At 35.6% G+C, this 14350-nt stretch overlaps 1 protein-coding gene and 1 long non-coding RNA gene across 2 annotated transcripts in view; one reads left to right on the plus strand and one right to left on the minus strand.

Annotated features, from left to right (window-relative positions):
- The window catches only part of cpa6 (carboxypeptidase A6), a 29997-nt gene extending 17827 nt beyond the window's left edge, over positions 1-12170 (plus strand). Inside the window, exons 5-11 of the mRNA XM_083530188.1 lie at positions 1562-1663; positions 1745-1849; positions 4172-4282; positions 5573-5663; positions 8044-8246; positions 10163-10247; positions 10900-12170. Coding sequence (XP_083386314.1) covers positions 1562-1663; positions 1745-1849; positions 4172-4282; positions 5573-5663; positions 8044-8246; positions 10163-10247; positions 10900-11093 — 891 coding nt within the window. The 3' untranslated portion in view covers positions 11094-12170. The remainder of the gene's footprint in view (positions 1-1561; positions 1664-1744; positions 1850-4171; positions 4283-5572; positions 5664-8043; positions 8247-10162; positions 10248-10899) is intronic.
- Positions 11287-13406, minus strand: LOC310719976. The gene is made up of 2 exons (XR_014531618.1): positions 12544-13406; positions 11287-12508 (listed from the first exon to the last, which is right to left on the minus strand). It is a non-coding gene; the product is annotated as an uncharacterized lncRNA (long non-coding RNA).
- Between the last annotated feature and the right edge of the window lie 944 nt (positions 13407-14350).

The raw sequence follows: 14350 nt of genomic DNA on the forward strand, positions 1-14350 counted from the left end.
CATACGCTCCATGAGCTGATGAATGAGGCTCTATTTAGCTTCGACAAGGAGCGGCTAGTAACACATCTCACACATCTTGATATCTGCAGAGGTGGCAAAAGTACACACATCCTTCACTTAAGTAGAAGTACAGATACTACAGGTACACTTTTTCACTCGAATTAAAAAGTAGTCATTACTACTACCTGTTTTAGTGTCACGCTGGTAACTGGACCGCACATCATATTAATATATTAATACAATCGAATTTCAAGTTTTGTTCTCTAATGAATGTGTCCAGGTTGAACATCCACCATATAGAACACAAGCAGAGAAAAGATGATGTTGATCAGGTGATTAGGAAAGTCTCTGTTCTCAGTCATGTTCACATCGCTGACTCCCTCTGTCTCATCCACGTTAACCGCAGACTTCTTGTTGCCTTCTGCCTTGCTCATTATTAGCTTCGTAAACTAGTCTACATCTGTGGTGCATCATTGGCAAGAAATGATGAACTAGTGGTAGATTGAAAAAGCAGCGCAATGATAAGAATTGGGCTGAAAATGGTGCGCAGTGAGACGACAAAATATTGATCATATCACCAAATAGATTAAAACTAAAGTAACAGACCTGTTTTGAAAATGTAAGAGGTACAGATATTTGTGTCAAATTAATTGGTGTAATTTGATGAGTAAAAATAAATAGTGAAGTAAAGTACTGATACCAGAAAAAGCTACAACAAAGTTTTTGTACATCATTACTTCCCATCTCTGGATATCTGGAACATTCTGTCATCGTCTCGACAGGAGCCACATTAGATTCTTCAACACATTAAATAAATAATGTCGGCTTGTTAGCAGGAACACTCAGAGGTACAAAAAGAGATTTTTGGACCTGGAAAAAAAGTAGGTTTCTACTTGGCTTTTACAATTTAGTTTAATAATTTGTTTGAATTTCAGTGCATGTAGCCAGTTAGATCAATGTCTAATTTGCTACTTTTATTATTCTAAATATTGTTGCTTTTTTTATTACAGTATATTAGTAAGCCCCATTTAATACGTTATCGCTTCTATAGTAATAGTTAATTTACATTGTAATATACATTTTTCTTCCAAATTTCTATAAATTTATCAAGTTCAATTGAGCCTTATTGTTATTCCACCATAGACTTGCAATGGAACGACATATTGTGCCATGCAGGTCCACGGTGCTACGTGTGTAAACATATATGAACAGGCACATAGAAATAAAACATAAAGAGATATATAAATACTCAGGCTGTCACAATTACCGTTTTCATTTTTATCAATGCGCGATTAACGCCAGTGCTTCAGAACATTCAGAGGTAAAGCTGTAAATGTAAGTATAAGGACAGAGGATATCAAGTCTTGTGGTGTCAGTAACATGCTGCAAGTGAGAAAGTGAGGGAATAAACCTTTCTAGATACTTTGTTACAATTGATGTTCCAAAACATTGAATGCAACTATTAAGAGATAAAAAGCACATGCTGTTCTTTAGTTACAGCAATTAAAGTTATTTGTTTGAGACAAAACCTATATTTCCTTTCTTTTTTTTCACATTTCAGATCCAAAATTGGATGTTTGAGATGAACCGGACACACCCACACCTAGTGGACTTGTTTTCGATTGGACGATCCTACGAAGGACGGCCTCTTTACGTGCTCCAGGTATGGAAGAGACGTAAAACATACCGTTGTTTATTCGATAATATCCGGCTTATCGACATCTTAACTCTTCTTTCACGTCAGTTGGGAAATCGAGTTCGGACCAGTAAGAAGGCCGTGTGGATGGACTGCGGCGTTCATGCACGGGAATGGATCGGCCCCGCCTTCTGTCAGTGGTTTGTGAAGGAAGTAAGTGTTTTGTTATCTCGGTTTGCATATTTTCCGTCATTCAGCTCTCGTGTTCAAGCACAATTTTATTAAATTGTGTAGGCACACAACTGACAAGGATGCCTGTGTATGCTCCAGCAGTACATATAGCAGTACATTTATTTACTGGATACAAGAGGCCTGAAACTTGTTCAAGCACAAAGTGAGGTCCATGATCAAGAACATGGTATGTCAAGGTTGGAGTGAAAGAACTAGCGTGTTCCTGCTCAGATCCCTGACCGAAACCCTATTAAATGCCTTTGGGTTGAACTGGAGCACCAACCAAACCCCAAACCTCTTCGCCTAGCAAGCAGTACTGCCTCACAAATGCTCTTGTGGTAGATTGAACACAAATTCTCACAGCCACACCCCAAAATCGAGTCCAAATCCTTCCCAGAAGAATGGAATGGAGGTTAATATAAAGGCAAAGGGAAGAAAGGGTGTCCACAAACTACAGATGAGCAAGTCGTGTCCAAAACTTTGTGTAATCTCATTCCCTGAGGCTAAAACTAACTGGAGGGTCATGAAAGAGGCAGGCTGAATAAAATCCACTCTACACCCTGAGGGTGTTGAAACTATAAAGCCATATTATTTCAGGCTTGAGATTTAGAGATAAGACGGGAGCTGTGCTGATTGCAAATCCGAAAAGGCAGTATTTCATTTAAAATCCCTTTCAAAAGCAAAATTAAAAGCACAAAGCTATCTGATTGAATAGAAACTATTAGATGAGATTTCAAAAGCAAGTATGTTTGATTTAATGCTTATAACTACATCTGTAATCCTTTTTTTATGATTTGTCACAACAGAATAGAAGGTTTCTCATTCTAATTGGGTTTAACTGTATAATTAACTTTCTCAAGAGTACGTCTGTATTATCAAAATATGTTCTGCATGAGTGAAGGCACGATAAACACATAATACATAAAGGCGTATAGAGTAATCAGTGAGCAATGAGTAACACATAACGGGAGGTGATGTGAAATAGAGGTACTGTTGCCACCTAAAAAGTTGAATCATGTCCAATGACATCATGCCTCATAATGTGACACTGAAGTAGCTGAAGCACACAGTAGAAGCGATAGTCTCAGGATATGAAAATATGTAATGCAGCTGACTGCATGTGAGTATAACAAGGCTGTCAGTTTCTTTGTTATGCCACACCCTCAATGTCTTTTTCTCAGTGATAGATATATATATAATATATGTACATATACAGAATCTCGCAAAAGTGAGTTTACCCTTTAAATTTCAGCAATATATCTATATATAGAAGGTAGATTTAGAACTGATAAAAATGTGCGATTAAGTTACGATTAATCACGATTAAATATTTTAATCGATTGACAGCCTCATATATTTTGCGAGGTTTTGACTCTCTCCTTTTGATGTTTCCTTTTTCAAGGGAAAAATTGTACATGTATTTTAGTGTAAACTCAACAAAATTTGTGAATGAATTGTCATCAATGTTTTATTTACTACTTTAAATGAAAAATAAAATAGTTTTTAAATGTTTCGTTTTAATTTATTAGTGCAAACTCATTATTTTTACTCCAAACTTCCGAGCCGAACCTCTCTGAGAGTAACTCTTAGTCCGGTTCCGAATGAAAAGTCGCAAACTATTAAGGTCACGAGTATCAAGGTTCCACTGTATATGTAAAGACTGAACTCTGTGATAGCATTTGCTTTTCATTTCTTATATGTATAGTGTATATTTTTCCCAAGAGAATATATATTATTTTGTTTGTTTATAAGTAGAGCTCTTAAATAGATTTATTTTGTTTAAGTGAAACATTTGTATACTTTTTTTTACTTTATTCTGATAGCTTATTAACCTAGACTAAGCTAAGCTATTTTATAGCTATCCTTTTTTTTAAAAAAAGATTGGGAGCTTATCAGTTGCTTCTATTCGGAGTTTAGAGTTGGTAAAAAAAATTCAGGCAATCCCTACGATATCTCAGATTCAGAAGAGTGTTTAAAACATTAAAGCAGAGACACGTCAAGGCAGCCGGCGATCAGATTAGCTAAAAAAATGTTGCTCTTCCTGCAGTGAAAGTAAGATAACACAAAAAATAATAATAATGGCACGGCCTTGATGATCGGAAAAGTAAAAAAAGTCAGTGTTGCATCAGAGTATTTACTTTTGTCTCATAGCAGTCGCTAATGTTTGACCTTGGGCAGTTATTCCAGCACTGTGGATGTACCTCTGGAGAGGATTAGACGACTTCTTGTTTATTTATTCGTGTGTGTGTGTGTGTGTGTGTGTGTGTGTGTGTGTGTGTTACCTTCTGTCATCTCCATGTACAGGCTTTGAACTCCTATCAGCACGACTCCAGCCTGAGGCGCCTGTTAAAGCAGCTGAACTTCTACGTCATGCCCGTCTTCAACGTTGATGGATATCACTACAGCTGGAAAAGTGTACATTTACTCTCCTGGTTTTTAATATAATATTTGCATTTGTTAGTGTATTATGATCGAAAGAATGTTCCAATATCTTTTCCATGACCTGTTAAATAATATTTGAATTTATGTATCACTTTACTCATGCCCAAGGTTGCTGAAAACAAAAATATAATAAATCCATAATTCAAACTTCTCAAAAACCCTAACGTTCTGGCAACATTTACATTATTTCAACCTTCTGGAATCCTTGCACTAAGCTGAGATAGTCCAGAGAGCGTTCATCAAAAATTCCTGTAACGTCCTCTTGGGAACCTTGTCGTAACTCGTGATGGTTCGGGGAACGTTCCACAAACATTCTAGTAACCTCCAATTGATTCCTTCCCAAAGGAATGTTCCCCTGTCATTCCCAAATTTTGTAAATAACTTGTAAACAATAATGATGGTTAACAAATCATTAACAAACCTCAAGGAAAACGTTTGGTAATGTTTTGCAGAATGTTTCTCTAACGTTCCGGTAACTTTTCTCTTAGGAAATGTGCACTAACTTAGGATGTTTGGAAAATGTTCCACTAACAGTCCCATAACCTTTAAATTAGTCAAACCTTCCAGAAACCTGAACACAGGATAGTTTGATTTAGAGGACGTTCTGGTAACCTTTAAGGTTTTTGGACATTTTCTTTTCATTCTTGTCTTTACCTAGGGTGGTTTAGAGAACTTTTACTAATGTTAAAAAAATTATTCTGACCTTTAGAGAACTTTACGGTAACCCAAGGTAGTTTGAGAAACATTTGGTAGCCTTTAAATGATGTGATTCTTTTGGGAACCTTAAACTAACCTACCACTAAACCTGGTAATGCACTGGACAGGAGGGGTAGATCAAATTATAATAATAATGTATCATTATAATTATTACTATAATAATAATAATAATAATAATAATAATAATAATAATAATAATAATAATAATAATAATAATTATAATAATAATAATAATAATTATTATTATTATTATAGGCAAGCATTGCATTAGTTTTTAGAACTTTTCGAAGATCTTCTGACTAAAATATGACATGCCCAGCATGTTATGGTTCCTAAAAAATAAAAAAATAAGTAAAATGTTTTGCTATTTTTAATTAGAATGTAATTTTATTTCTTTTTATTTAGATATTAGTAATGAATAATATATATTTATAATATATTTTTACTTAAAAAAATTTATTATTTTTTTTATTAAAATTGATATATTACATCCATTTCATTATTATTTAAATTTTGTAATAATAATGATATTTTTTTCTCTGAAAGGATCGCTTCTGGAGAAAAACACGATCCAAAAAAGCAAAGTACCACTGCCGTGGCGTCGACGCCAACCGCAACTTTAAAGTCAAGTGGTGTGGTAAGTTCATGGTGACATCCTCCTGACCTAAAAACTCGATTAATCGTCATCATTAATTCATCGTGGGATATAAAACGCAGCACATCGATAATCAGTGAAGGTTGAATAATGGAATACAGTAAAAAATACACTAAAATAAAATTTTAAGCAAATTGAGCAAATGTAATGAATGAAGATTCCCATATGAATCTGGTAACATTATTCCTCAGAACATATGACTCCGGGTCAAATATGGTTAATTTTTGACACCATTTTGCTTATGGTAATGGGTGGGCAAAAAAGGTTGAATATTTAGCAGCCAAATTCCCTGGATTTTGGATCCCTCAATCCAATATCAATATTTGAGAGGATTTCAAGTTATGATACTCGTTTTATGGCTAACACAAGATAACATTAACTAGATATAACATAAAGGATGTTTTTAAAGGCTTTTCTTAGTCATAATCGTTCATGTTAGTTCTTTAAAGTCATGATAATCATCCTAGATCTGTGACTAGCATGCTAATCTGGTCGTCTTTCTGAGAGGACTATAAATCATAATCTGGATGCTAGCTGTATGGCTAACATTAGCTAACCTGTAAGGACTACTAAAAGGCTAATCTAAATCATAATTATACATGCTAGTTCTTTAAAATCATAATCATTGTCCTAGATCTATAAATAACACACTGACTGGATTTCTCAGAGGATATTAATCACAATCATAAAATGCTAGTGCTAAAATGCTGTTTAGTCATAAACTCAATGCTAGATCCAGATAGGTTTTCTCAAAGGATTTTATGTCATAATTTAGCACATACTAAATATGTCTAAATGCTTGCTCTTGCTAACGTAAGCTAACCTAGCCGGATTTCATTTCCCATAAATATTCACAATCTTCACTGCTAATACTTGTGAGCTAGCAGCTAAAATAATTTTTTCAAAGGATCATTATTGTTTCATCTCTCTGTGGCTAACATTTAAGATCACCTGACAGGATTTCATGATGTTATAATCACATTCAGAAATCTTCCTAGCAGTTTGCTTTCAAACTCTGATATAAGCTCATATCAAGATAATACAGAATGATAGGTAAAGATGATTATGAAAATATTCTAAAAAAATTCAAGCTACCAGGAAAAAATTACGCAAACTGACAGGATTTGTGAGTGAAGTTTGCCACTTTCTTCGGTTTTAGATTATATATGCACAGGTTGTAAATACCAAGAGCTGCTCTACGAGCCTTTTATGAAGGACGAACTTAAAAAAATAAAGAACACGGCCTTGTTTTTAAACTGTGTGTTAATTGCTGGTTGTGCAGACTGTATATATTCATTATGAGCCTACGCTGGCTGATAATACAGGCACTAAATTTACCCTCAGAGGTCAGGACTTGGGTCGAAACAACTCTGTGAGGGAATTCATTATCTCAGTGGAGCCGGCACACACACACTACATTGTTAGCTTTTTTTTTTTTTCTTGGTGTTCATCTTAAAACGCCAACAATGCTTTTGGATTTAATAAGTATAAAAAGAGACTCTCTCTCTCTCTCTCTCTCTCTCTCTCTCTCTCTCTCTCTCTCTCTCTTTCTCTCTCTCTCTCTCTCTCTCTCTCTCTCTCTCTCTCTATATATATATATATATATATATATATATATATATATATATATATATATATATATATATATATATATAAAAGCAGTGATTTATTTAGTATTAAAAGTTTTATTTTGTACTTTTTATTATTATCGGTGATTAGTATTGATTTTCATTTTGGCAGTGGTTTATTTAGAGCTGAGAATTATCCAATAAACAATCAATGTAGCTAACAGTCATGGTAGCTAGCCGGTTGTACTGTATTTGCCTATTATAATGTGAGATTATGCTTAGCCAATTATGACGGCGGTCATTTGCTTTGGACGCAGATATCATTTCTAGGCAGTAAAGATAGGCTTATCCATGAGACAGTCATGCAAAGCTCATGCAAATATTCACCTTAAAGCATTGTGTAATGATTCAAAAACTGAAAATGAGTAGTTATAGTTATATTATTAGCTGTGCTCATCAGAGGAATTGAGTTTTGCAAGACATGTTTTCAGAACGTTCCTGTAAAATTCTGTGGAAATATATTTTCTAGTGCCTACCTCGCACTTTATGGAAGGACACACACACACACACACACACACACACACACACACACACACATGCATTTGCTGCCTCAGTGAAGGCCACTGTAAATGCTGTGGTGGTCATAACTGAGTTTGAAATAGAGCTGGCACAAAAGCATGAGGTGAGTCAGCGAAAAACTACGTGATAATTGTCCCTGAATTATTCCAACACCCCGAGTCAGGAAAACGATTTCAAGCCCTCTTCATATCACGCTCTCTTTCTGTCTCCCGCAGAAGAAGGCGCCTCCACGCACCCTTGTGACGACACCTACTGCGGCCCGTTCCCCGAGTCCGAGCCAGAGGTGAAGGCTGTCTCGAGGTTCCTGCGCAAGCACAAGAAACACACGAGGGCTTACATATCCATCCACGCCTACGCTCAGATGCTCCTCTACCCTTACTCTTACAAATACGGCACCATCCCCAATTTCGACTGCGTGGTGAGTGAAGAATCGCCGCAGGTCTGCTTTGAAGGGTTTATCATTTATTTGTGATGAAGGTGAATGCCTTTCTGTATGCTTTTAGAGGAAAGTTGTTATTAAGAGGATTCATAAGCAAGCATCGAAATTAATAACTGATTTTTGATATGATGGGAAAATAACATATTTAGATATAGCAGTTTTTTTTAAATAAGGTTTTATATCATATGCTACAACAAGTATGCGGAGGTCCGGGGCACATAACTTTCCTTTCTTTAATGGGGGTCGGTTTGTGACAGAAAATGACGGAGTGACTACCAGTATTATTGTGGAGATTTTATTATGATCTTAAATGTATTTATTATGCCTCCTAATTCTAGGTTAGTTTAGTCATTTGTTCTGCACTGTACAGACAAATGAGCATTACTTTTCAAGATATTACAATATATCGTCTATATAAACAGCATTATTATTATCATCATAATGAATTTTTTTCATATTCATTGCTAATGAAATTAAAATATTTACTTATGCATATTTATATATTCGGTGGGTGAATTGAACAAATAATTAGGCTACGTTAATAACTAGAGGTCGACTCATAGTGGATTGTACCGAAAATGATAGCTAGGTTGGATCATACTTGCGGATAATCGATTAATGAACCGATAGTTTTTCAAATGGATACTGGATAAAAAAGCAAACAAACATAGCACTTAATGTAAAATAGTTCTAAATTAAACACTTAATGAAAATGTGCTAAATTAAATAAATATATGAATTATTTAAATAGAATTACAAGATAAATATATTATAAGTAATAACTATAATATAGCGCTCTCCGTGCAGCACGCAGTCTCACTAGTAATGGGAAGATTGCATCATTTTATTGACTCGTTTTTTGGAATCTCGTTCATCAGAATAAACAAATCTTTTTTGGAGTTTCGTTCCTTTAGTCTCTGCATAGCATATATAGGGGTCACGTGATAAGAGAACAAACGATTCGCACCAGAATAGTCAAGAGATTAAATGCTCAATACTCAAGTACTCAATACTCAATTACTCAGAGATTTTGCGATTCTTTGCTCGTGTAAAAAACAAACGAATCACTCTTGAGACCGCACGTTCATCTGAGTCACATTAAAGACTTGTTCAAAATAAATAAGTTGTTCATAAACAACTCATCACTAAGCTTCACTTGTAAAAACATACGGCACGTGGTGTCAGTAAATCGCCACTAGAGGCCGCTCTCGTAATAACAGCGGCCCGGAAGCCGGAAAAACTATTGGTACGGATTTTTACCGATAGCCGATTCCAGATAGTCCAAAAAAGTTCCAGAAAACGGTGCCTTAACCTTTTTAAATAACCCAGCCAACCTATATTATCAAAAACAGATATGATATGAGTAAAACATATTTAAAATGAAATTTTCAAAATATGTATCTGGCACTGTTCTGAGGGCCGATCCAAAATGTGAGGGTGGACCAGGGACTAGTATGTTTATAGAAAGCAGGTTTTTCAATACAAAATGTACAAAGTTCAATATATAGACCGATAATATTTTATTTTAATACACTAAATGGACAAAAGTTTGTCAACACCTGACAAACAGATACATAATGCGCTTTTTGAGCATCCCATTCCACATTTTGTCTCCATTTACTGTCATAATAACCTCCTCTCTTCTGCGAAGATGTTCCACTAGATTTTGTGGAGATTTAGTTCTCATTCAGATGCAATAGGGTGCAGTTAGCATTCATCCCAAAGGTGTTTAACAGGGTCGATGTCAGAGCTTTAAAGCAGACCACTCCAACCCATGTAAAGCATATTTTTATATACAAAAACTAGCCAATTTACTAATGAGTATCATAGATTCTCAAAGATCTCGTTAAAATGCTATGATTACCGCATTATAACTGTCTACTAATTGTCCACAGGAAACAGCGGCTCAGAGTGCAGTGAGTGCCCTTTACTCCGCATATGGAGTCAGGTACAGATACGGCCCTGCCTCTACCACACTGTGTGAGTATCACCTTAAGCGTTTTCCTGACATGGCGTTAACAAATTCACCTAAAACACTGAAGCTGAATTCAAGAAATCTGCTATTTTTTACAGAGGTAGCACCATGAAACAAGTTAGCTTACAAATGATTCTAATGTGCTTAAACCAATCAGTCATAACATCATGTTCACCTGCTGGTCCCACTTTTGCTGCTCGTAACCCATTAAGCATTAACAGCATTAAGAGCTGCAGTTTTGGAAATGCTTTGACCCAGTCTTCTAGACAGGAAGAACGTAGCTCAGTGGTTAAGGCTTTGGACTCTGGTTTAAAAGTGCATAGGTTCAAATCCCAGCACCTCCAAACTGCTACTGCCAGGCCCTTTAGCAAGGCTCTTAATCCTCAGCTTTAAGGTGCTCTGGATGAGGGTGTCTGCTAAATCCTTACTTTCTTATTTTTTTCTAAAGAAGAGAGAAGTGTTATTCAGAATTCTCCATTCTGATTGGTCAGAAGGTGTTGATTCATATATATATATATATATATATATATATATATATATATATATATATATATATATATTGCATTGTTAACATTGTGTGTGTGTATTTTGAAACAGACTTGATAAACATGAGTCTCTTCGACAACACGCTGAAACGTATTTGTTTTGTATGCGTAGACGTGAGCTCAGGGAGCTCTATAGACTGGGCCTATAAGAACGGCATCCCCTACGCTTTCGCCTTCGAGCTGCGCGACACGGGTCATTACGGCTTCCTACTGCCAGAGTCCCTGATTGGTCCCACCTGCACCGAGACCATGAGGGCAGTAAGGGCCATCGCCTCGGGCCTGCTGAAGAAGAAATGCTCAGGATGAAGAAATAGCACACTATCTTTCTTTCTTTCGTTGTTTTGTTAATATGATTATGAATGATTTTTTTTTCTTAATTTCTTCTTTCTATCTTTCATAAGTTTTTTTTCATTCATTCATTCGTTCATTCTCTTTTTTTTTTTTTTACAATCATTATTTCTTTCCTACTTTTATTAATTTAATTATGAATTATTTCCTATCTTTTCTTTTCTTCTTTTTTTCTCCTTTCCTTTCCAAAATGCCAAAATGTACTCTGTATATCTCTCGGCAATATGTACAGTATATGAACCGGGAAATCTGTATTTTAGTGTCTTTACCTCATCAGTTTTGCTTTAGACCAAATGCACTTTTTTTTTTTTTTTTTTTTATTTCAGAAGTGCCTCTGTTTTGGAAAACCTAATACCGCTGTTGAGAAAAAAATCCAGACCACTCAGAGCACTTGGCAAAACAAGAACCTCACGTCAGATAGGGTATGTAAGAACCCAGACCAAAGAGTGTAAATATTGTATACTTGTTTTTTATACGAGATGATATCGAAAGGTTTCGAGATGAGCTCTGTTTACAAAAAAGTACATTATTTAGCTACGTTCACACACCATCACCTTCAAAATAGTCCCCTTTGCACAGCAATACAGAGCCCCCTGCATTCCCAAGTCTTATTTTCGAAGCGTGTCAAGCACCTTCTGCGATTCAGGCTGGATCTCCGAAGTGGTGTCAGAACGGACTTCATCTTCAGGAAGAGGTCGAAGTCTTCCGGAATCTGGAGTGTAGTGTGGGTGCGGAAGTGAGATCACGTGGATTGTTCTCCGCCGATCATCATGCACAAGTTGCCGAATGGTTTTGACATTTTCAGGGGTTGAGTTTGTCAAAGGTCTTCCTGATCTCTCGCTGTTGAAGCCGTCAGAATAGCAACAGTTACACCAATTTGTCTCGACGGGTTTTGATACCACCTGGTATAAAGAATTTCTATGGTTATCTATGAAAGAGAAGACAAATCTAGCCTGTAGGTTTAATGTGAAATAAGCTGAATTGATATTCGTTGTATTACAGTTTTCTTATATATAATAAATGTGTATTATATGCTTTTTTCTTTTTTTTTTTTTTAAAGCCACTGTTATATTTCATTTAGCTACTTCATTTCAATTTTTTAAACCCAGATATACATTGCACAAATGTGATGTCAAACAAATAAGATTAAAATGAAGGATAGTTCTTATGGTTATTATCATGCTACCTAAGATTTAAGGGATTAGCAGTAAAGCTGCTATTAAAGGAGGGGGCAGAGTTTTTTACTTGTCACATTGTACATTACAGCACAGTGAAATTTCCTTTTTTTTTTTTTTTAAATCTCAGCTATGATACAGCGCCCCCTGAAGGTGGGAGGTTTAAGGGCCTTGCTCAAGATCCCAGCAAGGTTGAAGCTGAGGCTTGAACCCCCAACCTTTCAATCAGTAACCCAGAGCCTTAACTACTAAGTTACCACCTCCAAAATCATGCAGCCTCAGCAATGTTTTTGATAAAAGGGGGACTTAATTTAACCAAAATTGAAGTTCGGGGCCACTGTTGGGCCCTCGAGCACGGCCCTTAAACCGTTCTGTTCCAGGAACACTGTATCATGGTTGACCCTGTGCAGAAAGTATTTCACTGTTCTGTAGTGTATAAGTGACAAGTAAAGGCGACTTTACAGCTACACGTTTCTGTATCATTTGCAAGCATGTGATACATTTTCATTTTCAAACATCCAGACAAATAGGCTCCACCTTTTTCTGCTGCAACGTTGCAGTTTTGCCAAAGTTCCATTTCAATGACTTATTTACTCATACTGGATTCCTGTAATAAGAATAAGTCACGGCGGCGTCCGATAAATCACCCGCGCCGATCGCGTACTGTAATCTTTCTATAATGAAGACTCATCTTTCAGATGTTTTTCAGGCCCATCGGTGGCGCATAGGAATAAAAGCCTCGTTCCATCTCCTTTGAAACCCCAATCTGCTTTTAATAATTCATTTCACAAAAAAATAGACTGCTGGGTGTTTAGGATGCAGCAGAGAGTTTTACAGCAGTTGATGTATCTGCTCAGTGAGAATTTCAGAGTTAGGTAAAGGACCGCTGACTCATCTCATGCTACATAATCGCCTGAATCTTTTCTTCGTCTGAATTAGCTCGAAAGGATTTGAATGTGTTGTGTTAGGAACAAAACACTTTGGATGCATGCTTGTGTTAAAATAATCAACAAGGAAAGAAAGACAGATTGTACTTTTTAGCCATTTATAGTTACATGTACTATCGTGTGAGGCTCCTGTTAACAGACACCTCATTTTCTCACCAGCTTTTTTTTTTTCTTGAAGACAAAGTCCAAGTTCCATCTTTTCTTCTGACTGTTACAAAGTGCTGACACTGAAAACTCCTAACAATGCTACCAATCAGAATCATTTGACCAATAAATCAAACATCAATTAGCCAATCAGGTAATTAATAAGACAAACAAAATCAGGCATTTAACCAATTAAGTAAGCAATTAATAAACCAATCAGGATCAAGCAATTAATCAATTCATAATCAAATTAGAATCAAGCATATGATGAATTATTGACCCAATCACAATCAATAAGCCAATCAAGTAATCAATTAATTAACCAATCAGATCAAGCATTTACCCAATTAATGAATCAGAATCAAGTATGTGACCAATTAAGTATAAAATTAATGAACAAATCAGGATCAAGCTATTGACTAACAAATTAATGAACCAATCAGAATCAAGCATTTTGAACTATATATCAATCTATTAATTAACGTAATGAAATCGAGCATCTGACCATTTAATGACCCAATCAGAATAAAACAATCAGACACTTAAGTAACCAAATAATGAACCGATCAGCTTAAGCATTTTTTTTTTTTACAATTAATGAACCAATCAGAATCAAGCATTTTATTAATTAAGTAACCAATGAATAAACAAACCAGAATCAAGCATCTGCCTAATTAATGACAATCAGAAAAAAACAATTACATAACCAATTAATTAATCAGTCAGATCAAGCATTTTATTAATCAAGTAATCAATCAGAATCAAGCAATAGGCCAAATAATTAACCAATCAGAATGATGCATTTATCAAATTAATGAACCAATCAGGTTCTAATATTTTTATTCTGATCCAGCATAAAAATGTTTTGAGCTCATAAATAAAACTGCACTGTTAAAATGATCGTGTGGCAACAGGCGTCTCTGCGAACCGCCCAAAGAGTTTACCCTCG

The sequence above is a fragment of the Silurus aristotelis genome (genome assembly GCF_946808225.1).
Source record: "Silurus aristotelis genome assembly, chromosome: 25".
Classification (NCBI taxonomy): Eukaryota; Metazoa; Chordata; class Actinopteri; order Siluriformes; family Siluridae; genus Silurus; species Silurus aristotelis.